The sequence below is a fragment of the Falco punctatus genome, assembly GCF_963210335.1.
Source record: "Falco punctatus genome assembly, chromosome: 14".
NCBI lineage: Eukaryota > Metazoa > Chordata > Aves > Falconiformes > Falconidae > Falco > Falco punctatus.
This window is the reverse complement of record NC_137594.1, coordinates 20,624,581-20,649,951: the sequence shown is the minus strand read 5'-3', so window position 1 is coordinate 20,649,951 and position 25,371 is coordinate 20,624,581. Positions and strand designations below refer to the sequence as shown.

The 25,371-nt window shown below is 38.5% G+C and overlaps 2 protein-coding genes across 4 annotated transcripts; one reads left to right on the top strand and one right to left on the bottom strand.

The window, feature by feature from the left end:
- Positions 1-761: 761 nt before the first annotated feature.
- On the bottom strand, positions 762-6,783 carry SLC7A6OS (solute carrier family 7 member 6 opposite strand). Of its 2 annotated transcripts, none has more exons than XM_080411160.1 (5): positions 6,578-6,783; positions 5,277-5,651; positions 3,217-3,411; positions 2,205-2,334; positions 762-1,753 (listed from the first exon to the last, which is right to left on the bottom strand). In XM_080411160.1, the coding sequence occupies exons 1-5, from the start codon at positions 6,734-6,736 to the stop codon at positions 1,632-1,634; spliced, it is 981 nt and encodes a 326-aa protein (XP_080267286.1). In that variant the 5' UTR covers positions 6,737-6,783; the 3' UTR covers positions 762-1,631. The 2 variants fall into 2 exon arrangements, with proteins under 2 accessions (XP_080267286.1, XP_080267285.1); XM_080411159.1 differs by having other exon boundaries at positions 3,217-3,414; positions 6,578-6,782.
- On the top strand, positions 6,765-25,077 carry PRMT7 (protein arginine methyltransferase 7). 2 transcript variants are annotated; one of them, XM_080411126.1, is made up of 18 exons: positions 6,765-6,837; positions 7,401-7,583; positions 8,408-8,444; positions 9,837-9,986; positions 11,367-11,475; positions 11,814-11,926; positions 13,099-13,340; positions 13,474-13,651; positions 14,760-14,887; positions 15,702-15,843; positions 16,325-16,408; positions 17,619-17,666; positions 18,835-18,924; positions 19,587-19,748; positions 22,132-22,206; positions 22,947-23,107; positions 24,198-24,294; positions 24,865-25,077. In XM_080411126.1, exons 2-18 carry the CDS (start codon positions 7,489-7,491, stop codon positions 25,021-25,023), a joined length of 2,070 nt encoding a protein of 689 aa, XP_080267252.1. In that variant the 5' UTR covers positions 6,765-6,837; positions 7,401-7,488; the 3' UTR covers positions 25,024-25,077. The 2 variants fall into 2 exon arrangements, with proteins under 2 accessions (XP_080267252.1, XP_080267253.1); XM_080411127.1 differs by lacking the exon at positions 6,765-6,837 and adding an exon at positions 6,846-7,135.
- Positions 25,078-25,371: the final 294 nt, after the last annotated feature.

The window sequence follows — 25,371 nt, the reverse complement described above, 5'->3', positions numbered from 1 at the left end:
GCAGTCACAAGGTGTCGGCTGAAGCAATGCATGCTGCACCACATTTGCATCAGCCACCTGAATAATATGGAGAATATTTGGATTCTTGCACCGACTCCCTGACCACGGTTATCTTAAAAAAAAAAAAAAAGCTACAGATAATGGCAAATGGTAGCCAATTGTGAAGACTAACAAAATGGAGTCTCAGGCTACCTTTATGAAGCAGCATGTGGATTTAAGATAGTTAAAATCTAGCTAGGGAATATTGCACGTAGTTGGCAGGTAAACATGTAGGGTCTTTTCTGTATTTAATGAAAACTAGCATTTAGTTATTATAATACAGCTTTTTAATCTAGCATATGATCAGAAGGAATTCGGTGTCCAAGTTGAGACCTCTGTCCAGTGGGCAAGCATAGCTTTTAACAGGGTAGGGTTGTAGCATAGGTCAACAGCCCTATTAACCCTTCTGTGAAACAAAGGAAAAAAATATTTTGCCTCCAGTGCCTTGGCACCACCAGCCAGAACTGACTGACATAAAGTCACTACTGCAACCTACAGCTCATGAAATATGCTCATCTAATATTGTATTAGTTTGTTTTTTGGTTGGGTTTTTTTTGTGTTTGTTTTTTTTTTTTTTACAGACTCAAGTAGGAGTGTTGAAATATTTTGTGTGTCCAAACAGGTAAGATTAAGCTGTTTTAAAGATGCATGAATGCAAGTTAAAATGCTGACATGGCTTCACCTGAACCAACTCCTATGATCTTTAAATGAGTAGAGAAAACTTAGTCAAAAATTCTTTATTTACAAATTAAATGCACATACATTGTTCTACTCCAATAGTAAAATTATTGGGGAGAGATCCCACAATAAAATGGACAGGAACAAGGCATTTCATATGCTCAAACAATTCTAAAGAAAGTAACTTGAAACAAATTACTTGAAAGTAACTTAGGAACAAATACAGTAGAAAGCACTAGGACAGTCCCTTTTTCCAGGACTTCCACCTGCCATCACAGCAGACATGCTGATGATCTTGTGGAACCTGACACGCAAGTCAGGACCAAAGGGCTGCTGCCAACAGTACCTCCATACAGAATAGTCCAGGTACAAGTGCTTGGGCATGCAGCACTGGGGCGGGGAGGGGGGCAGGAAATCCTTCAGAACTTCAGCATCACAGAACAGGCAGAAAAATCTTTTAAAGCATGTATTATCTTTTGCTTAGAACAAAAAAAATTGTGTTGTCAAGTGGCCATATTAACACCCATCTGTTTAATACCTACCAGCTGAAGTTGGCAGCTCAGATAGTAAAAGCTTTTAGCATTTACTGGAATCCCAGTCTCGTATCTAATGCTCAAGCCCAGTCAGTAAGCATTATGGTGAACCATGCTAGTCACCAACTTAGAAAGCCAGACAGGCAAAAAATTTAGCTTAAAGCTCATCCATGTAAAGATTAGTTTCCTACTGTCCCAATGCGCATAGCTTTTACTGGAAAGTGGTTTTCCAGGATTGTTTTGTGGGTTTTGGTGTTTAGGGTTGGGTTTTTTTGTTCAACATGCTTAAGAACAGCCATCAGCAGCTGTCTGGATTTTCAGTTCTACTGCAACAGTAGAATTTCTTCTTTGTTATGCATTTCATCTTCAAGAAAAGGGCTGTTAGTCAGAATCCAGATCCTGGATGTCATCATATCCAAATTCCTGTAGAACCTCCTGTCGATATTTGTTCCATGTTCTTCTCCTGTAACATTGGTCCTCATCACTGAAGCTCTCTTCAGACTCTGAAGAAAGAGCATCAACACTTGTAGATTATCTCTTCTTTTTAAACTATTAATCAGACTATTTTAAGATTCTTGAGTAACTAACAAGCACAAAGTCTGAACAATGTCTGTATTAGGTGAGGTTTGGAATTAAATACCTGGTTGGGGAGTTAAAAAAGCTGAGGCAGGGTTCCACAAGAATGTGGAACCAAGTCATCTATCGTTCTAAAAGCAAGCAATCCTTTGCAACTGCAGCAGCCTGGAGTTCTTAATTCTGACTTTGCAGAAACACTAAGATAGGTCCTTTGTAGTGCCAAGAAAGATGATCCTTCTCAAAACAAATTTAACCAGTTATACAAGCAGAATACTACCCCAGCAGTGCTCCGTTAGTTGCTTTTTTAGAGATAGTATGTAAAAAGGATGGGATTTATATGCACAGCATGAAAGCAAACAGTGTTTACGACAGGCATACCTTTTTCTCCATCACCATCTTCCTCAGGTAAGAATTCATCTTCATCAGGATAATCATTACGCCAGTTATTTTCATCATTTTCATCATCTTCGTCTTCATACACTTCCCCTGGAACATGCTCATCGTCTACCTGCATGTCAACACACAACATACCGTTCACTATAAATACAGACACGCGGCATTAACCAGTTTTTCATCCACCTATGCAATACTATACAGATCATAAAGAGCCCAGAGATACTTATCTACTGCACACATAAGTAATTCTGCAGTTGCAACGAAGCACGCTGCAGAAAAATTTGTCAGTATATTCGCCATAACATAGCAATCTGCTTTACATGAAACATCAGTTAAGTCATGCATTTACATGTTCCACTTCACCATTTAAATGCTAAAGTTAATGTCTAAATTAATCCTACTCACTTCAGCAGTAATGTAATAGATCAACGAAAAGAAAAGAGTAGCTTCAGGTTCCCGATAGGCGAATCTATTGATCACAGTATCTATATGATAAAAGACTAAAGCTTACATTTAACATCTTAACTCCACAGTCACTGAAAGACAACTCTAATCTTAGTAAGAGATATTTTTTTGTAATAAAGTCCTCAAACACTGAAAAAGTTGTCCCCTCCCCTTGTTTGTTTTTTCACTCAACCATATTTAAAACTACATTTTAATCGCTGCCTCCTAATCACAAATGAGACATGAATTACTTAAGTAATGAACATTTGCATTCAGAATTGATTTTGCAATTTGAAGCCAGACAAATTCTTTTGAGTACCTGAGCACTATCCCTTCACTTTTCATTGTTACACCATCATTTGCTTGAATCAACAGTAACCTGCAGGAACAGGTTCTGGCAGTTACAAAAAGCCCAACACAAAAGTCACTGACTGTATGCGTAGTGTCTCAAAGCATCTTTCTTGGCATGGCAACTTTTAATGATAGGACTTTAAGCATGTTTATTTGTGACCTTGCTATTTAAGGAAGGCCTGTTTTCCCACATCCTTACCAGTTCATAGTCTTCTCTATAGGGCTGTACAGAAAGAATATTTTGGATCCAACCAGGGGCTGATGTTTCCATGCAGTAGATGTCATAAACATACTCATCTTCTTTCTCGTGGTGTTCTTTTTTACGATCTTCAGAAACATTTAAACGCTCACGGATCATCTCTACTGCATTGCAAAGAATCACATCTGGATCAGTCTTCTGAGAAAAAATAAAAAAAAAAATGCATATTTCCACTGAAGCCGTATACACAAAGTCTTATGTTACAGCCAACAGTTTTCTTTGTAAACAGTAGCCAACAGCTAGTTACAGATGACATTCTGAAATCTTAAACCAAAACACTTTCCTACTAGAATACTGATATTTAGAACATTAGCAATCTAGAACAGAGATGCCAAAGAATTTTCCAGTTACTGTAGTACTATTCATACATACTTTGTTTCATATAATAGGAGAAAACTTCTGGGACAAGTTCATTAGAAGGTACTGGAGGGGATATGACTAATCCCATAGAACTGTTCATCTGTTTCAGATGACATGTTGGTTGAAAAAACAAGTTTTTAGACAGCTAGTGCTTTGCAGAGCAGTACAGTTGCAGCACTGCAGGAAAGATGTGCATACAGCAGCACAGATACTATGCAAGCAGACTGCAGTACACGAAGTGTGCAATGAAAATGGCGCAGATTAACAGGAAAAGGCTGACAGGCCTTACAAATAGGCTTTTCATATCCTCGCTTAAACATTAACACAGAAGAAATTTTTTCAGTTTCTCCTTCCTAATAAATTACTTGCAATGTGACCTTTACTTGAAAGGTCTACACAGGCAGATTTTTGTTGCCAGTTTTTCTCTGCTAGCGCTTTTCAGACTTACCTTGTCCAATCCACAGTGGTGTCTCCTGAACTACTTAAGTAATTCTGAGGAACAGCTACAGACCAGCCTTTCATTCATGTCTAAATACGTATAGAATGAAAAAGAAAGCTTACTTCTTTCAACCCTTACTGTTAGCTCTAAAAAAGTTGAAAATTCTGATGCTACCTCAGTTTCATTTTTGGTTTTCTAATCAGCAGTGTGATAGGCAACAATTAACTAACGGATCTCAAATGCCTGTTTGAACTACTTGCTTAATAGAAAGCAAGAGCTCGTACTAAAGTCTGATGGCAAAGCCCTGAAATAACCTGTAAGAAACGCTGAAGGATGACAGCAGGCTGGGCTCTTGCTCATCCAGGTATATTTTTTAACACTAAGCAAGTTTTCCTCAGAGCTGTTACGGGCTGCGTAAGTAAAGCATTCACATGTACTTGCATGCACAGAAGGAACTGCTAAAGAAAGCGTACACAGCCCTCTAACCTTCTTTTCCATATGGTTATGAGTTTCTAATACAAAACCTTCTTAACACTGTATACAGGGCAACGCTACACAGAAGGCAGAACTTCTGCATACTTAAAACCACGCTAGCTATCAGACAAATACTCCTCCAACTGAAAACATACCTAACTCATAATACCAATGAAAACAGGATACAGGGGCTTAAGCAGCCTATCAAACACCTAGAGTTCTGCTAAAAACAAAATATACAATGAAACCTTATATTGGAATTATAAGGAGGCTCAGAAGTCTTTCGCTTGAGTGAATCTTGCCTACAAGTGACATTCCGAGGCATCTGGGTAGATGAGAAGACACTGAATTAAATTTTTTGTTTTCTAGGTAGCAAGAAGTTAATATAAAAAAAAAGTCTCAAGAGATCCACCTGACAGATGAACGTGAGAATTTATACATCAGAACAGGGTACGGGCCGGGGCGGGGGGGCAGGGAAAGGTGGTACAAGCCCTTCCTGTAGCAGTCAGCTCCACACAGCTGTCTGTCTCAATGTTAGCACTTCAAGATCCCCATGAAAGTTACTCCCTGTACAGTATTCTGACTTGCAAATATTCAGTTAAAGTTCCTGTTAAACAGTGGAATACTTACAATGCAAAAAAACCTTCCACAGCAGTCAGTCTGCCCACATGTACCAGTCAACAGTGATACCAAAGCACTTCAAGCATACCTAAGTTCGTTTGCTGACCTGTGGGTTTGCAGCAGTTACACTGGACTCTCCTACCACCTCCTCCTCTTGTACAATATCAAACAACTGGAATTTTCCACAGCAGTCCGAACTCTTATCAACAGCACTGTTCTCCTCCTGCGAAGCATCTTCTGTCGCTTCAGAGTCTGATCTGTCACCATCAATTGATGTCTCGCCATTTATGACAGGTGCAACTGTTTCAGTACAGTTAGGTCGATTGCTGGCTATTACACGATAACGGTTTTCCTTCCTTTTTGCTTGCTTGGAAGAACGGAGGTCCTGAATGATTCGCTGAGTGCTTCCTAAAGAAGGTCGCAGACTTTGAGCTTTGTTTCGAGTGATTGCTTCTTGAATGTATTTCTGAACTGGTTCATTCTGGGTAGAGGAACAAAATTGAAGAAGAATATAATTATGTCATCAACACAGTAAGTCATACTACTTCCTTGAAGTGACTAATAACTACTACTATAGGTGTTTCCTATTTGAGGACTGCAGTACCAATGTTCCTAACATTAAAGTAATTTTTACTACTGCTTTAAGCAACACAACTATCAACATTCTCTCGATAAGGGGGGGGGGGGGGGGGAAGTGTAAGGTGTTTGTAAATTGTAAGACTTTCAGTTTGATTTTCAAAGAATATGCTTTGTGGTACAGAATAACCCTCCAAACACATACCTTTGGAAGACTGCAATAATCCTAAATTTAAGGCATAATACCCCTTACAGTCTCTGTAAAGACCAGTTCCCAAGACACCTGTTTTATTTGATATAAAAGGCTGTACAGTGGAAGCCTTATAGGGCTGAGATTTAGCACCTCAAACAGCAGAAATTCAGGCTTTATTTATCGACTGTTCTGCAGGCAGTAGGTGGAGAACAATCTGTACAGACAAGTCAGTGCTGGACACAGCTCGTCACCGTGGGCGCTCTGTGCTACCTTGCTCCAAGTGCCGGTGTGCTGCTGCAGCAGGGGAGGGAGTGCTGCTTGCCCCTGGCCACCAGGACAGGCCGGCTGCCAGATGCTGCTGTCCGGGCTACAAGCCAGAGCTGCGCAGCCACGAGGGATGCCGAAAAAACCGGCGTAGAGCTGCACTGTCAACCCAGAGAGCGCGTGCTGCTTTCAAACGCGCCTTCAGCTGTATAAAGAACTGACCCGGCAGGATCCAACCGCCGCGGCCCGCCTGACCGACACCAGCCCCGGCCCGCAGCTGCCCGCCTGACCGGCTCCGGCCTGACCGGTTCCGGACCCGGCCCGCACCGGCCTACACCGGCCTACACCGGCCCCTGCCCGCAGCGGCCCAGCACCTTGGAGGACACGGTCGCCACCAGCTTGAAGAGGCTCCTCTCCACCGGCTGGGCACCGCCGCGCTCCGTGCGCAGCCGTTTGCAGGCGAGCAGCAGCGCCTCGGCCGGCTCCGTCCCGCCGCGCTTCCGCTTGACGCGCAGCACCGCCGCCCGCTCCATGGCGCCGCGCGGAGCGGAGGGAAGGGGCGGGCACGGCCCCGCCCCCCGCGCGGTGCATGCCGGGCAGGCGGTGGGGCGCGTGCTGCGAGGCGGCCGGAGGGGTAGGTGCCGGCGGCCATGTTGGGGGGAGCGGAGGTGTAGCCGCGCCGGCGTGTGGTCCTGAGGGGGGATAGGGCCACAGCGCTGGTTTCGGGCTAGGAGATAGCGGGGAGCAGCTTCACCGGATCCCGTCGCAGCTCCTTCCTGAGGCGGGGGAAGGTCTGGGCTGGCCCGAGGTGACGGTCCCCCCGGCTGTGCTGCTGCCTGCAGTCTGCAGGTCCCTTCTCTGACAGGGTGTGGGGACTGCCTAGAGAGGGTGACCGAACTCCCCCGGCCCGACCTGCATGGTCTCGGGCTGAGGTGTTTTTCCTTGAGAATTTGCTGGTGATTGGTGTTGGGGGGATTCTGAGTTCCTGAACAGGGCTGGGTGATAGATTTGAGCGTAAAACATCCTTAGAGGAAAAGTCTAAGGCAGTCACCAGTGCTTCTGGCCAAGGCAGGTGTAACAGGGAAAGTGAGAGAGTATGTGTGTGGGGGTGTGCCTGTCTGTGTCCAGAGCTGAAGTGATGTCTGTAGTTTTCACTGGAAATTTTGTGGGGTTTTTCCCGTGTTTTTTTCCCCATAGCCAGTATTTTGGGTATTACACCACAGCCAAAGTAGCAAAACTGCCTGTAACTCGTAAATAACACAAACTGAGATTGATCATATTGATCATGAAGACCTTTTGTGGAAGAGCTAATCCAACCACTGGTGCTATGGAGTGGGTAGAAGAGGATGAGGACTACGACTACCATCAGGAAATTGCAAGGTATGCTGGAAAAAGTAGGTGGTTGTTCCACTAAAGCTACAAAAAACCAGCAAACTCAACTTGCTTTTATGGCTATTTTTGTGTTTATCTCTGTAGATGTTCCAAGGGCATGAGATGAACAGCCTGTAGGATAGTCTGAATGTTACATCGCCCTGTGTTGTACAGGGCTGAACTGAAAATGTTGAATTTTGTAAAGTATTGTCCTAGTGGTTTCCTTCTGCTTTTTTTTATTTTCCGAGATGCTTCCCTTAATACTGACTTTAACAACGTTGTAGCAAAATGCATTGCCTAAATTTGTTTTAAATCCCCAGTACAACAAATAATTGCCCATTGTCTCTTCGTGTAATAACTTTTGAAGAACTTAATGCAACAGGCATAGAAGTTGGGAAGATTAGAGTTTGGGTTATTTTTAAGTAGTGACCCATGAAGAAATGGGGACCAAAGAAATTTAAACCTTGGTAACAATGAGAGATCTAAACTATAGCAGGCTGGCTTTCTTTGCTGTATGAAACTCCATCTGTCCAAGCTATTATTTCACAGCTGTTTGCCCACAGGTCTGTGTCTTGGGTCCATTGCTGAAAAGAGGATATATGCCAGCAGTTAATGAGGTCATTTATATGCTGATCACTAGATCACTGAAATGACATTATTCCTTAGATTTGGGGGAAAGTTCAGATACTCAAAGAGAGTATTGATTATCTCTGCATTTATGGGCTATGGGGACCAGTTGCCTTGGTAAGAGAAACCAGAGCTATGTAAGATCTAGTGGTTTTGTCATGCTTTGCGGCATGTAGTATTTGATTGGTTGTTTTTTTTAATTGTAGGTCACGGTATGCAGATATGCTTCATGATAAAGATAGAGTAAGTATAGAAGCAAAAAACTTTTGAATGGTAAGAAAATACCCATTTCCTTTCGCTTGAACAGCTATCACTGCATGATTATACAGGTTTCTCTGAAAGCTGAAATAATAGAATTTGTACCTTTTATGATAGCAGAACTACTCTTAGATCAACAGGTGCCTTCTTACACCTGACTCTAGTGTTCAGTTGTTCACTGCACAATGATATTTACATGCAGTAGCTGATTTTGCTGTTCTGTTTGACATTTTTGACAGAGTTCATTAGATTAAATTTCAAAAGCTGTAAATGGGAATCTAGACTTTTTATAGTTTTTATAGGGATGTAAGTAAAGTTTATCTTTATTCTTTTATGATATTTTTAGCTCTTATTTACTGCTTGCAATTGAGAAGGAAGTTGAGGTGCTGTATCTACAGGAATGATGAAGTCTGGAGTGAATGGTTTAAATGTTCTTTCTGCTCTAGCCTTTTAGTCGACCATTTCATCAATAACCTTTTTAAAGAATTTTATGGTGCCTATGCTACGAGTCTTGAATTCATACTGAATTGAAACATGCTAGCAGGATCAGGCATTTAATAAGCCATTTAGAGACAGCAAGTTGTGTCCTAAGTATAAAACAACTCTACTGGAGTAATATATGAGAAGTGTTAACTGGAATTATTCAGAAAGGGATCCAGCAGACCTTCCAAATTTATAATGTCCAAAGGTAGTGTACTCTTTGGAGAGGCTTTATTGAATAATTTGCAAAGGAATGTCTTATAATAGGCTGTTGTGGAGTAAATAGAAGCATATATTTCAATATGTATGCTGTAGCTGACAGATGACGGCATTTGGGTGGTTTCCTGTTGTTAATGCAGGTATGCTTGTAGCCCCACTCGTGGCACATAACCAAAAGCCAAAAGTGTTTATACATGTTTCTTCTCATGTATGAATGTTTTTTTCAGTAGATGTAGAGAGGAATCTGAATCCAAAATATTTTGGCTTTGGCTGTTGTGCTGTCATAGGCACTATATGACTGAGTGGTGCTGCAGGGGAAAAGTAATCAGAAAAACAGTAGTATCTCACATAGATATTATTTACTTTAGAAAATATATTGCATTTGTAAGTTATACATGTGCAATAAATAGCTGACTGGTCAATGATGATGTGAATATTGTGATAAAAATTGTTGTACTTTAAATGGATTGATCCTTCCAGTAACATTTGCTTTTGCTAAAAATGACTTTGATGTGATTGTATAGCATAAAGAGCGTCTGCAGGACTTTTTCTAATTATAAACTTATAGTTGGAGGATGCAAGATTTCTATACAAAAATTCAAAGTATGAACGGATAAAGGGTTGCTGATCCTTTTATCTTTTTTCTTCTTTTTCTTCTCTTTTGTCTCTTTTCCACAGAATGCGAAATATTTCCAAGGTATTCGTGCTGCAGTGAGCAGAGTAAAAGAAAAAGGTGAAAAAGCGATTGTTCTAGACATAGGGACTGGCACAGGACTTCTGTCTATGATGGCAGCTTCAGCAGGTGCCGATTTCTGCTATGCAATTGAGGTGAGCATTTGTTACGGGTTACACATACTTCTGCATGGATGTTCATAGCCTCTTAGAGCTTCAGTGCAATTCTGTCTGTATGGTCAATGGAGTGGATGCATTTGCTGTTTTGTATTGTGGCTTCTGAAGTGCAAGCTTGATACTTGTATGTGTCAAAACCAGTTAGGTCTTACAAGAACGTAGTTGAAAAGGTGTAGTAACTTTTTGGGAATGGTTTCTTTAAATGTACGGGTTAAAATTACTAAATTAAGTTTTATAGTTTTCCGTCTTCAATTCTTATCAAAACTCAAGTGTAATATTGAAAACTTTAACCAAGTTTTTGAAAAATGTGACTGTTCTCTAGCCATACAACTGATCTTTATACGTTTCAGTTCTTGGAGATGGGTTCTCAGACCACTTAATCATAACATGGACCACATCATCATAAAGAGACTGTCCATAAACTGTTTTTTCCATCTCTTCCTGATCAGATGGAGCATCTCCTTTTTTATTGGCATTTAAGAAACATCGTGATGGTCATTAGCAGCCGTTACTGATACTAAGGAGAACAACAGGAACATCTTGGCCTGTTTAGTTTTTTTTCAATGCATGTGAAGAAACAAAGGTTCACTTGTTCGTAGGTCATAGTTGAAGAAGTGCTATGTGGTTTTTATCCAAGTAAAAACCTACATTTTTTTAAATCTAGGATTTTGTCCTATGATCGTTTTTCCGGGACAGTCCTCTTAACATGCAGACACAGGAAGCAATCAGAGAGAGTGGCGGTGGTTTCCAAAGTGGCCACAAATATCTTAAGTAGTCAGATTGTGTGGCTGAGTACAATATTTAAAGTTTTTGAGTTTAAAAATTGGATATGGACATTAAGCCCTTTTAACACATTCTTCATCATTCTACTATTTTCAAGCTATGTACTCTCTCTGTGCTTTTCCTTCTGAAGGAAGCAAAAATTCTCTTCACAGTTACCTGTTAATAAAAGCAGATATTTGGCATATTTCAGTGCTGGTTGTTTGGGGTTCTTTTATGTCGAGTACATATAAGTCTCTTGGGGCCTCTTGAGCCATGTATATCTTTAATTTTAAAAATAAGTTTTTTTAATGTAAATGCTAAAATATTCTTAGCATGTATTCTTGTCTTTCATAAGTTAAATTGGAGTAGCTTTTGGAGACAGCTGATGTTATGATTTGTAACAGTGACATTGGTGATCTGAACTTTTGAAGTGAGGCTTGCTGTCTTGTTTCATGGTAATGAACTTCAAACATACAAAAAGGTACAGATGATGTTAAATTTTTGCAGGACTGAATATACTGCATTTTGCATTGGTGTACTTTCATTCTGGAAAGCTAATGTTAGCTTACCAGTTTGTAATATTCTTGCTATTTACAGGTTTTCAAGCCCATGGCTAATGCTGCTGTGAAGATAGTGGAGAAAAATGGTTTTCGTGACAAGATCAAGGTAATCAACAAGCACTCCACTGAAGTCACAGTTGGCCCAGGTGAGAAAAATAGGCTACGGTTAAAAAAAATGGCAAGTACCTCAAAACTATGAAGGAATATGTCTTATTCTTATTTTCCTTATATTTTTAATTAAAACAAGTAAATCCTTTACTCTCTAGAAAGTAACAATGGAAATTTGCTTCAAAAGGAAGTGTAATAATATTTCAGTAGCCATATGTATTTCATAGTAAAGTTCTAAAGGAGAATAATTTGCAGTCTTCAGTAGGTTCTCTAACAGGATTAATTTTTTTTTAATTACTTGTGTTTTCAGGATAGTATGTTCTTGAAAGACTTTATATAAAGTCTTAATATTACAGTATTAAATTGTGTCTTTTAGATGGAGATATGCAATGTCGTGCAAACATCCTGGTAACTGAATTATTTGATACAGAGCTGATAGGAGAAGGAGCTTTACCAACCTATGAACATGCACACAAATACCTTGTACAGGTAAAAGAATAGATATTGATACTGTGTCACGTTTATCCTTAGAGAAACTCTTCTGGTTTTTTTGGAGCAGGATGGAGAGTATACTTGATTTAGGCTTCTTTATCCTGTAAATACACCATCTGTGCTAAGTTCTTATTCAGTGAATAATTTATTAGATTCATTCCTAGAACAAAGCTATTGGAGTTCATTTTGTAATTCACAGACTCTGAAATTACATTTACTTGCTTTATGTTAAAACCAATAACTTGCTGGTTAACAAAGAACTTTCAGAAAGGCACCCAGTTGTGATTTGGAGCTTTCCTTAGTAGTTTGTTCCAAGATATTTTAAAAAATGAAATTCTCCTAAATTTGATGGGCTTCACCTCCCAGGCATTTTTGTTTGGTTTCTGTTTTTTTCCCCGTAAGCTCTTTCTACTCCACATGCTTTTTGCCTGTGGAAATACTTTAAACACTGTAATCAAATTAATAACCAAATTTTTTGACATATAATCTACAGGTATAATTTTAGGACTTTCTCTTTTACCCTGTCTATTTTTTTTCCTTTAATTAAAATGTGGATGGCAAAACTTTTTTTAGGTTTCATTTCATCAGTTTACATACAAAGGCTATACCAGTCTTAACATTTTTCTGCTCTCAATATATAACTCTGAATTGTAATTAGTCTTTGGTGAAAGCATTGTTCTTGGTTAGCTCTTAGTTCACAGTGTTTTTATTAGAACAACTGTATGTCTTCTACTCTTTAAACATTGATATGAAGTCATCATTGCATAAATATTTAAGCCACTATTTTTCTTACTCATTGCAGTCACAAACTGTTTTAATGTTGATAGTTCAGTCATTTTCTGCATTGAGAAACTCGAGATAGGCGTCTTATTTCAGAATGAGAATGGAAATGCAGGTTTAACTGAGGTTAGTAAGCTGCTGATGTTGCATGGTTAATCAAGTACTTTGGCCTTTCTGAACCACACTGAACCGTATAGATACTTGTGTTTCACGGGTAGACAAAGTGCTCTGATGTTAAAGAGGTCTCTGAAATAATTTGTGTTTAAGATTTCACAGCTCCCATTCCAACTTTTCTTTAAATTGGTTCACATTTCAATCGATTTAATTCTCATGAATATGTTAGTAAGTCAGATTGTTGAATTAATTTACCCGTTGTTTTGAACACTCAGGAAGGATGTGAGGCAGTACCTCACAGGGCAACGGTGTATGCCCAATTAGTGGAATCCACAAGAATGTGGTCCTGGAACAAACTGTTTCCTGTTCATGTCGAAGCAGAGGATGGTGAAAAAATTATAGTCTCCCCTTCAGAAATGGAGAACTGTCCAGGTGTTCCTTCTGTTTGTGATATCCAGCTGAACCAGATGCCTTCAAGTGACTTCACTATCCTTAGTGATGTGGTGACGATGTTCAGGTAAGGTAGGCATTGTTTTGTTCATAACAAAATGTTCCTGTTGTGCCTTTTCTGTATTCAGTTTAGGAGGCTAGCAAGAATTTATAAAGAATGCTGAACTATTTCTTTTTACAATTTTCATGCTTCTCTGCAGTGTGGATTTCAGTAAGCCAGTAAGGAGTGCTTCTACCTACTACAGAGTGCAGCTGGAGCCTGTAAAATCTGGCAAGGCACAAATTGTACTTTCCTGGTGGGATATCGACATGGACCCCTCTGGGACGATAAATTGCACAATGGCTCCATACTGGGTAAAATCCACTTCTGCTTTCCAGGTAAGATACTGAGCCTTTAGGTACTATCATCAAATGGCTATCAGTAATTATTTTCAGTCAAGGCTGTACTGGGTGTCTTAAGCAGCTGTCCCTTAAACCGTATAGGAATTTTGCTAACGTTTTATGTATTAAAAGATGCTAAATAGGCAAATCCTAGAAATCTTAACTATAGTATGTACCCATTTTAGGTTTTCTTTAATGTAAAATTTAAATGTAAGCTTTAACGTATAGCTTAAAAACTGAAGCTGTCATCTAGATATTTGTATTTTATTTCTTTTATTTCTTCTACTTTCAAGAAATAAAGTTTTCCACATCTTTTTCCTTAACTAGTCTCTATCCCTGTTCAAAATACTGGTCTGTGGTTTGCTTCCACGTAGTACTTCTGTGAAAATTCCAAATAAGTGTTAAGTTTATGGTAGTATATTTATACTCCTATAAAAAAGGCTGGTGTGGCAAAATGTTGGGTTGATACTGGATAATTAGAGGAACGGGTGATCACTATTAAATCAGATTCCTGTGTCTTTGTGTGAATGTATTTACTAGTAAGATGAACTTGGTCAAAAGGAAGCTACAAAATGATTGGTTGTACTTACCGTGTTTGAGAATAAGATTTGAAACTATCAAGCAGAAAAACTACAGGAATTTTTGCAATGCAGAAACTAGCTTTCTGAAACTCAAAATAATTATGCTGTCATATCAGAGTGACACTATGTGACGTTATTTAATGCAGGAGGCTTCAACCATTGGTCACTGTCAGCGATTTAATACAGGTTTCTAACATAAGTCAACTATAGAGACGGAAGAGTATTAATAAATACAAAGTGTATTTTGGATTTTTCATTTGATTAAAATACAGGTTTAGCTAGTCAGCAAGCCAGTGGTCTCAGGCATATTCTGTTGTAAGAAATCTATCTAAAGTATGTTTACTCAGTATACGATACTAGTGTTTATTCAGCCTTGCTAACGTGAACAAGATTCTGTCAACTAGTCGTACATCAGTGCTTCAAAGTTACACCCATTCTTACTAACTGATTTCCTGCTATTTGTTTGCTTTCCATTTACTATTTATGAGTTACTTCCTATGGTTTTCTTTATCAACCCTTTTCAGTGGAGAGATCACTGGATGCAGTGTGTATATTTTCTTCCTAATGAGGAGCCAGTTCTCCAGGGTGAGAAGGTGTATCTGACTGCCTCTCGTGATGAGTACTCTGTGTGGTATATGCTGCAGAAAGCCAGGTAACAATACATGTGTGTGAAAAAGGGTGCTATTTTACTCCAAGCTCGAGTATTTGCTGCTCTTAGAGCAGCCATTTTGTAGAAGAGCAAGATAAGATGGTAAAGACTAGAAAATCATTAAAAGCTGCTTCATGGGCAATGCACAGAGTGAAGAAACCATTTAATGCATAAAGCCACAGTTGAGGTTGGGACTACAGGCTCCTGCCTTACAGCTGGTGACATTCTGTGACAGAGAAGCAAAAAACACTCATGGGTGGTTCCTGGAAATCCTAAAATATAGCTCAGCTGAGCTGGTGTATAAGTAAAGGACTGAAATAATTGCCATTCTGTCTCCATTTTCTATTTTCCTAGTCAGCACTATCTTTTTGAGATTAATGCCTTTTGCTCAAAGTTAAAAAGAGCCTAGTCATGTTTGTTGTGATGACAGTAGCCTCTGACATTTGTAAAAATCACTGCCAGCTTTAAAACTTAATGTCTGGATTTTATGTGCCTTTCTTACTTAGGAATGCAAACTAATAACTTTTTTCTAAAAGTTTAAAGCCTAAAATACCTAACCATTACAGTTAGCGGGAAAGTTTTGGGGGTACTTGGTTTCCCCTTTTGAAAAAGGTGAAAATTGGTCCTTTCTGTTCTTTTCATTTGGAAATGCAAAGCTACAAAAATGGTGGAGAACTAGTAGATTTGAGCAAGTTACAATGGAGTCCATATGCTTTAATGTGTTTACTAGGTAAAATGCATAAACGTAGCTGTTTGCGAAAACATATTACTGATGCTGTAGGTAATACTTTATTGATGTACTTTATTTTTTTTCCAGAGGAGAAGAAGATAATAAAGCAGGTGATCGTGTTGAAAGTCCTGTTTGTAGATGTCAGGCTCATCTTCTTTGGAATAGACCACGCTTTGGGGAATTAAATGATCAGAACCGAACGCGCCAATACATCAAGTCTTTGATGAAAGTGAGTGCATGTTGCCTGTAGGTTTTTGACTTCTATGATAGATGCATGTATCGTTTTATTTGCAGCAATTATTTATGGAATTTGTTTCTCCCTTGCTAAAGACTTTGCTCACCAAGTACATTTTGTTTATATCTGCAGATGTGAGTTATATTTTGTCATGAGAACTTTGGTATTAGTTTTTTTAAATTGTAAGCAGCCATTTTTGCATAGGAATTTGTAGCAGTTTGGTGTATTTGTTAGAAGGAGTATTGGTAGTTGAATAAAGACATGCAATATATTTTTGTGCAAACTTTTTCTGACCTAAACCAAGGGGATTATGTGAATATTTCTTACACTGTTCTGTTGTGCTTGAAGTGGTATCTCCCAGCCCTTATTTGATACAGAAGTGTATAAAGCGGAGAAAAAAGGCCAACAAAATGTCTAGAGTTTGAAACCTTTTCCATCAGGAATAGGAATAACAATGACTATTTATTTTCTGTAGGTGCTGAAAAGTGATAGTGTTTGCCTTTGTGTCAGTGATGGCAGTCTGCTGCCTATGCTGGCTCACTATCTTGGAGCAAAGCAGGTACAGTACTTCTGTTTTTCTGATCTTTGTGTTTTAGCTTGGTATTTTTAGTTCTCTTGTATAGTTCAGCATTTTCAACCATTATTTAATTATTTCCAGTGTCTTTAAAGTGACAAGTGAGAGGTTTCCATTGTGTTGGAATGATGGTTAAGTTCACCTCTGATCACTTTGAAGTTTAGGGAGATAATAATTACCAGTTTTGATGTTTACCAGTGTGTAGCTTTGAATGAAAGTGGCGTTCCTCATTCCCTACTGATTATTCTTTGCCATCTCGTATCTTGTGCTTTTGGAAATACTCTTTCTATTGACCTAAATATCTGGCAGGTTTTTTTCTTCTTTTATGTTTGCAATTCCATAATTACATTTATTATCTAGTCAGAAGTGGAAGGTCTGTAACAGCAAGATAGGGAGCAGTAAGAATATTGAGTCTGTGTAAATGAGCTGCCTGGCTGTCTCATTGTGTATATACCTTACTTGTGTTCTCTCATGGAGCTCTTCAAACGAAAATCTGTCATAGTCGGACTGAATATCTGGGAATGTATAATGTAATACCATCCTGGGGAAGGTGCTAGGCAATTCATAGACATAAATAAACATGCAGAGTTGAACCAGTCTTTAGTAGTGGCTAGTCACAGATAGTTACAGAGGAGAGAAAAAATGAACAGGGCAGACAAGATTTCCATAATATTTTCCTAGCCCTGTAGCAGCATATTGCCTAACTGTTCACCAAGTTTAAATAAAACTTAATTTTCTTCTTACTTGAAGAGCCTGGTGTGCTGCATTGCACATCTGAGCTCTTTCCAGCTGATACATTCAGATTGTGTTAAACAGTGCTCACAAGGAGTAAGCACTACTGGAGGTTGATTCAGCACACTGCCAATATGCTTGCGTTTGTTCAGGAGTAAATATATGCCTAGAGCAAATGTTATTACGCTATGTGCATCTTAAAAACGGAAAATAAGTATTTGCATTCTGATGTTTTTTTTCTTGTATGGCTGTGAAAACAGCATTATTTATTTAGCCTGCAGTTACGGGAGGTGGTTTTGTTGTGGTAAAAAAGGTGCATGACAGTGGGCTGTGGAGTAGATGCATGTTTCTTATGAGTTATCTTCATTAGGGCATCAAAATAATTCCTTTGATGTTCATTTACATATTCGTTTAATTAAAATTTATAAAGCTAGTTTGACTAACTGTTGTGTGTTTTCTGTAGGTGTTTACGTTGGAAAACTCTGCTGTGTCCTGTTCTGTCATGGAAAAAGTGGGTATTCAGTTTTCTGTTAAAGCAGTAAATGAATTCATGGCATTTCTGAGGCCAGAGCTTGATGATACCTTTGACTGTCCTTGCATCAATTGCTTGGAGGTTAAATCAGTTTAGTGAATGTATTTGATCATGCAGTTTGACAAGACTGTGGGAGGTGGGATATGTTGGCAGGGGAGGTGTTCTTATTTTTTCTTGGTATGTGTACAGAGCTTTGTGCATATTCTTGGAGGAGTACATCCCGTTGGAGACACATCCAGTCTCATCGCTTTAGCCACAAGCTAGATAGGCCACTGGGGTAGTTGAGCTGAGCAGAGGGAATTCTGGTTGCGTGATCTCTCCTTGCAGATGCCTGGTGGCTTGTCTGCTTGAGCTGCTGCTCTGCTGCCCTCATTACGTTGGTGATAAAAGCCAAGCTGCTTGTTTGTGATGATCAGTGGAATGTGAGGGCATCCCATAGCTTACACCAGTCTTACTGGGAAAGTAGCACCCAGAAGTTCTTGTCTTCCAGCTGAGACAAGCTGGGAATGCCTGCTCTGCTGTTTGGCTCTTAGGAGACAGTGGGTGTTAGTTAACTGCAGGCGGTGTTTCAGCTGCACCCTTGGGGTGGAGTGCAGGCTGCTCAGGAAAGGCAGCTAATGTCTGAGTGACTGGAAGCGGCTTCCTCAAGTCGTTGTTCAGCTGTAGCTGTTTCAGTTGCACTGTGTATTTTGAGAGAGGTCTGTCTCACCCTGCGGCTTAGAAATGCAAAACCGTGAATGGTAGGTAAATTAGGACACAAACCTGGCCTCAAACAGAAGCCAAATACGCAGTGTATAATCATTGTTGAAGTAACTTTTATATTTCTTGACTGTCCTTCCCATATGTTTCAGAGCACAAATGAATGAAGGTGAGGCAACTTTTGTGTTGCTTGCCTTTCCAGATACCTAACTGATGGAATATGTAGGGCATGTGCTTTAGTTCACTAGGTGTGATATGTTGGCTGTAAGTGCATGCACCCTTCAAGAATAGACTTGTATCATCCTGATGAGTTATGGCAGGCAGATTTTGTTAAAATTTCTTTGGCTATTGGTTTCTTTTTTGTTTATTTTTAATAAAATTATTATTTTGGTATGGGTTTGAGTCTCAACTGTAGCTTTAAGACAGTACACTACTTTTTCTTTTTTAGTTTTTTAAAGCAAATCATCTTGAAGATAAAATTAAAATAATAGAGGCACGTCCTGAGTTGCTGACGTCTTCTCATTTGGAAGATAAAAAGGTATGTTACAGTTGTCCAATACTGAATTTCAGCGGGGTGGTGGGGAGCAGAAAGTGAAAGTGAATCTTGCTTTCCTACTGTGCTCCTGTAACCACAATGAATTCCATTATATCCCAGTTAATATAAAATGTAATGAGTAGATGGTTCAGACCTTGTCCCACTAAAACTAAATGAGACTAAAGACTTGGGGGGAGAGGCGGTTCATTTTGTTTTTGAAAAGGTATGACTTTCCCTTGCTGCATAATCTACACCAGTTGTTAAGGCAGTTAAACTGTTTTAACTGCATATGTGCTACTAGGCTGTAACTCTTTCTCAAGCCACTCAGAAGATCGTACTCTATTGGAAGTACTAACCTCCTTAAATTAAAACCTTCCAAATTCTGTGGCTCTCATTACAAAACCTTCCAACCAAAACCTGCAGTATTTTCTCTCAGAATTCGTTGCAGGAAAATTAATTTTAAAATTTGCTAACTAAAACCACAAAAATATGTCTAGCGTGTAGTGTATGCAGTAATTAAATCCTTATGGAGCAGTAGAAGTTTTTGTCTAGATTACTTCAGTTGCTATATTACATTGTCAGCTACTGAAGATATAAACCAGCCTGTGTTACCAAGTTGTTGTTCTTTATTACAATGCTTTTTATCTTTTCCTTTCTTTGTCAAGATTTCTGTTCTTGTGGGAGAGCCGTTTTTTACTACAAGTTTGTTGCCGTGGCATAATCTATATTTCTGGTATGCTAGGACTGCTGTGACCGGTCACCTTACAAGTAATGTCACTGTCCTACCTCAGTCTGCTTCTTTGCACATGGTAATTGTGGAGTTTCAGGTGAGATTGTTTAGAATTATCCATTTGATATTTACACAAATCCACTTAATTTTAAGTACGGTTCCAGGATACTTCCAGGATAAAGACATGTTTACCTCATATTAATACTGTCCACTTCAATATGTTTTGCATTTACCACCAGAGAGAAGAGTATTTGAAGTCTTGAAAATCAGATTTGCTATTTCAGCCATCTCTTGTCAGAAAATTGAGTAATTTTACCATGTCAAATGAAAGGGCAGAATGTTTCAAAATACTTCTTTAGATTAGAGAGATACTGCTGTAGCATGTGAGAGTTGTGGTTATTTATAAAATGAGATATTCTGCACAATACCATTTTTTAAAATGCTGCTTTATGAGTATAAGACTGTAGGCAGGATTCATAATTGCATGCTCTTTTTTTTTTAACCTCTTGAGGCTGTGCACAGTTCTAAATTTGAGCACGTCTTAAAAATACTTCGAAAGCTTATCTTTTAGAAGTTGTACAAAGGTATAAAAGTTTATACTGTTATTAAGGACTTGGTCAGTGAAGATTGTGAAGAGTTTACCTACAATGACAATGGAAATTAAATAAATACTTTTGTAATTAATATGCAAAATTTTTGTCCGGTAGTGTAAGTGATAGAACCCTTTAGTCTGAAATTGTGTAACTAAAATAAATATATCTTTAAATTTAAAAAAATGCCTATAATCTAATGAATTTTCACATAAACATAATCTTTGGTTTATCTATTAAAAATGGGAGGTTTTTTCTCTGTCTTTTCTTCCCTCTGTCTGGTTCACCTGACAGTTTAGTTTTTTATCTGGGCCTTCTCTCCCTTAACAGTTTCCTTATTTGAACGCTCTTTAACCTTGTGGTCTTCTGCCTTTGATTTGTGCTTGTGAAAATACATGTGTTCTCTCTCTGTCTGGGACTAATCAGCTACGCTGCATGTTTTTACATACCTTTCTGTTTTCTGCAAAAATGTAGAGAATTTAAATATATACTGAGTAAATAATGTAAATCTGAATCTTGTAAATGGAAGCAGATGTTAAGACTTAATCAACAGTAATCAGATTGGAATAAGCAGTTAGTTTTAATTCCATGTTCTCTTACCTAAAGGATTTACTTCCCTAGAACTCAAAGCATTTTTGTAAGGAAGTAGACATTCTCTTCATGTTCTGGATGAGAAAACTGAAGCATGCAGACTGATGACTTAAGATTATTCAACATCTAGTAGCAGAATGTAGAGTAACATTCATGTCACCCAAACCTCAGTTTTACACTTTTATGTACAGGGTTCTGTTTGGGCATGATTCCACGTAGCTATTTTGGTAGAACATTTAACTTGTGTTCTATTACACTATTCCAAAAGCTGTTGCTTTGATTTTACATTTTCTTCTTTGTTCAGCGGTGAATATAGACTCAAATACTAGAATCTGTAGGGTTTTTTAAATAACCTCTGCATTTATCCATTCTTGATTAGACAGGAGCAGATGTAGTGTTGTAAGGTATTCTGTAGAACCGGTTCTGCAGGCTGTGCTGAGTGATATGTCTGTTCTGCAGGCTGTGCTGAGTGATATGTCGTTACAGTTAAGCAGTTAGCAAAAGTTGGATCCAAGAGAAAGAATTTGATTAAATTCTTCAGTTACAGACTTTTTAGCCAGTAAGTGCATTTAGGGAGCAGAATGCTACTTAACTGATTTGATAGTTCTATCTATTCAGAGATTCTTTATAGTCACACTAGTTCATGCTGTATTCAGGCATAAATTACAACAGCATTTAGTTAAATTTGTAGTAGTCCTGCTGCTGTCTTGTAAATTTGAGGTTGCCAAGTGCAACAATGAACAGATAATAAAATGGTCTGTCCACAGCTAGTAAATGTTCCTCTTCTGTTAAGAGACTATTAATGCAGTCTAAGAAAAGGCAAAAGTTGAACTAAATTGTTGTCAGTGGATTGCTAAGGTCAATGAGAGGCATAATATGAAGTAACTAAAACCATTTTACTAATCTCTGGAGTGCTGTAGGGGAGTATGGTAGTCCAGTGGGCTGTAAGATACTTGATGCAGCTGGGAGCACTTCACCTGTGTTGGGTAGTGGAAATAGCAGGGCTGTAAGGGTTTAATCTTGGCAAATCCATGCCTACTTTAAAGTAAACTTTGCATAGAAATAGTAGGAAATGTGGCAGATTCTTTAGAGCAGTTGAAAACAGTGGCTGAACAATTAACTGCCTTGCAAAATATTTTCCCAGAATTATACCATGTTCTGATTGTTGCACTAGTTATAATGGTTTGGAAATGTGTAGAGTGTAAAGAGTCCTTATTGTTATCAAATGTCTAATCTACAGCTAAATTATTTTAATATTCCCTTTAATAAAGCTAAGCAAAATCCTGTTTTCCTTTTTAGGACTTATGGAGAATCCGGAGTCCATGTGGCACCTGTGAAGGCTTTGACGTCCAGACTATGGATGATATGATTAATGTAAGAATACTGAAAGCAGTTTCAGCACAAGTCTCAGCAAAACAGAATAGAACTCCCCTTAGCTTAAAAAAGTATTCAGTGACTGTTGAAAAACACCATTGGTTTAGTTTTTCATCAGTGTGATGGCTCTTCAGTTCTTGCAAAACAGTAACTGCTGTGGCATCGGTTTGGGGGTTGGTGGTTCTTTTCATTTGTCAAGCTCTTCAGTACTTCGCACTGTTTTGAAAATACTTCGTGCAAAAAGACAAATACTCTTTCTGAGCTTGAAATCAGATCATCTGGGAGTTGTTCACAGGTGAATCCTGCTGCCCTTACTTGCCCTTGCGGGTACTTTTGAAAGAGAAAAAGGCTTTTTGACATCCAAGAGATTGATATGAAGGGTGAGATTTATTTGTATCAATTTCTAGAGCTGTATTGTCGATATCTGTATTTGAGTTAGCCATTTAAATTGCCTTTATAGTCACTGTGGAGGAGTACAGGCAGTTCTAGAGTAGAATTAGTCTCAAGGGAGGAAGAAAAGTTGAATGCATTGTATTTCAAAAGTGCCTGTTTCTGTTTCACTGCTGAGGACCATATAGCAGTACTCATTAGTCCATGCATGTAGTATGTGTTGTGCAATCCTGTCCTCTTGCATCGTTGTTGCTTAAATACTTTGGGTTCAGGACACATAATTAACTTGAAAACAAGGACTGTTTGCCTTTGGATTGTTTTCAGATAGTTTTATTACTTTCTTTCTTCAGAATTCTCTGAATTTTAGGGAATCCAAGGAAGCAGAACCTCACCCTCTGTGGGAATATCCTTGCAAGTCACTTTCTGACCCCCAGGAAGTTTTGATATTTGACTTCAGAAAGCCTGTACCACAAGACTGTCTCAGCACAGAGGGTTCTGTAAATCTTTTACGGTGAGTTTTCGTGTTGCAATATTCTCGTCATTATCCATTTTTTTACTTCATATTCAAGCTCTTTGTGTATTACAGTTCACTAGTGGGAACATACTTGACAGTTCTTAATAATGTGACCTAAAGTAATGGAAGTTGCTCTGACACAGATTTCCTGTGGCTATTCACAATAGGCTGTAACAATAAGGGTAATTTCTCACATAATATGCCTGTATTTCAAAAATAACATTTTTCTAGAAGTCAGTATTATTTAAAACTTAAATAGTTTATAGTTTGGAGAAAATAAACCATTGTCTGGATGTTTTCAGTCCTTCTGTTTGTTCTCTGTTGCTGAATTCTTGCAGGAAAGTCTCCTATTTAGCTTTCCAAGCGATTCTGTTTAATAGCTTTAAAGTGTATGCTATTCCTCCTTTTAACTGGAACTCTTGACAGTCATCTTGCTATTTGTCACATGTCTTCTGAGGTATTTTCCACCATGATTAAAGATTGTACTTAATTCTGTTCAAACTGGAAATGCTGTTAAGAAAAAACAGGGGAAAGTTATTTTTAACTATCTAGAGCTTATGCAACTCAGAAACTGCTGTAATTTTATGTTTCTCTTTGTGAAACAAAATTCAAGGTTTCACAAAATCCAGAAACATCTGCATGAGGCCTCTGTGCCTTACAGGTTGTTGTATTCATATGCAATGCTAGCATGACCTGTGCTCCTTGTGGAGCAGACACAGTGAGATGGTATACGTGGTAAATATTTCTTCAGAATTCAGAAACTACAGAAGTCAGGGTCTCTTGAAGGAAGTACTCTCCAAATATGTCATATAATCTGTGCCATGTTATCAAGTGCCTGTTAATTGACTGTGGTTTTGAGCAGATTTAGTTATGATATAGTCTCCTTTTCCTTGTCTCTTTCAGATTTTGTATCTGCAAATACTTTAAAAGTTGCTACCCATTTACCAAATAATTCAGCGGTTCAATTTTTTTTTCAAAGAAACAAGTTATTCATGCTTTTACAGCTCTCACCCAACTTAAATGAGGAATGAGGGCAGCATTTAAGCCGTCAGTGTTGTGTAAAGTAACAGGTTTTGATCCTCCCCAGGAAAGGAAAGAGCCATGGAGCAGTTCTGTGGATGGAATATCATCTTGCTGCTGATATCTCTGTTAGTACAGGACTGATGCAGATTTCAAATGAAAAGGTATTTCTTCAATGTAATTTGTTATGTCAAAGTCTATAGGATTATAGTGCTGAAAAAATGGTTTCTGTTGGCTGTGCTTGGTTTGCATAGTGCTTTTTGTTACACTGTGTGAATAATGTGTAGACAGAACTAGTAGAACTATCTGTTCGTATTTTTGGGGAGAACAGGACATGTGCCTTAAAATGGGAGTCTGAATTGGATGCAGATGCTCCCATAGTTTGGAACTACATATCAGAACTTAAATATGATGCTAGCTCAAAGTAGAATTTATTCTTACAAATCGTTTTCTCAGCTTAACAGAAACAAAAGTTTTGAGGGAAGGAGTAAGTATTTTTGGTATTCTAAATACTCTTTGACCAAATCTTGGTTTTTTCCTCTATGACTTCACCTGTGCAGTGTAGCATATGATATCTCAAGTTCTGTATTCCTTTAATGGAATGGGTGGCAATGGAAGCAATAACTATCTGGTCATTGTATACTGAACTGAGAACAAGAACTCTTACTGCGTTATTACTGTCCAGTAATAGTATTGTAGTTCTGACTGCTTTCACTTTTAACTCTCTCCTGTAGGGAAACTGTGAATGGAATCCCCACTGCAAGCAAGCTGTCTATTTCTTCAGTTCTGTTACTGAACCAGAAACTCTATCAGACCTTCCTGGTGCCATCACATACACTATAAATTTCAACACAAAGACAGGAGAGATTGCCATGGATTTTAAGCTACTGTAAAATACTTTCCCTTGTGTTCCTAAATTGTAATAAACTTATATAGTATTTTTTGTATGGCAGAGGGATTTTTTTGTTGTTGTTGTGCTCAAAGAGCACACTGACTGTTTTGAAATATACTTTAAACTTTTTTTGGTTTTGTTTTCAAAATATATAGTTGGGGGTGTAGAGAGGAACCTTTTCTTAAGGACAGGTATTCCTAACAGGGTTTATATACATATACACACATACTTGTTACCATCTGTTTCAGTGTGAAAGTCTGGTATTTTGGGGGTTTGAATAATGTTATGGAGCTGGAAAACAGTTGACTTTACTGGTTATTGCTTGGCATATCAATGAAGACACTAAACC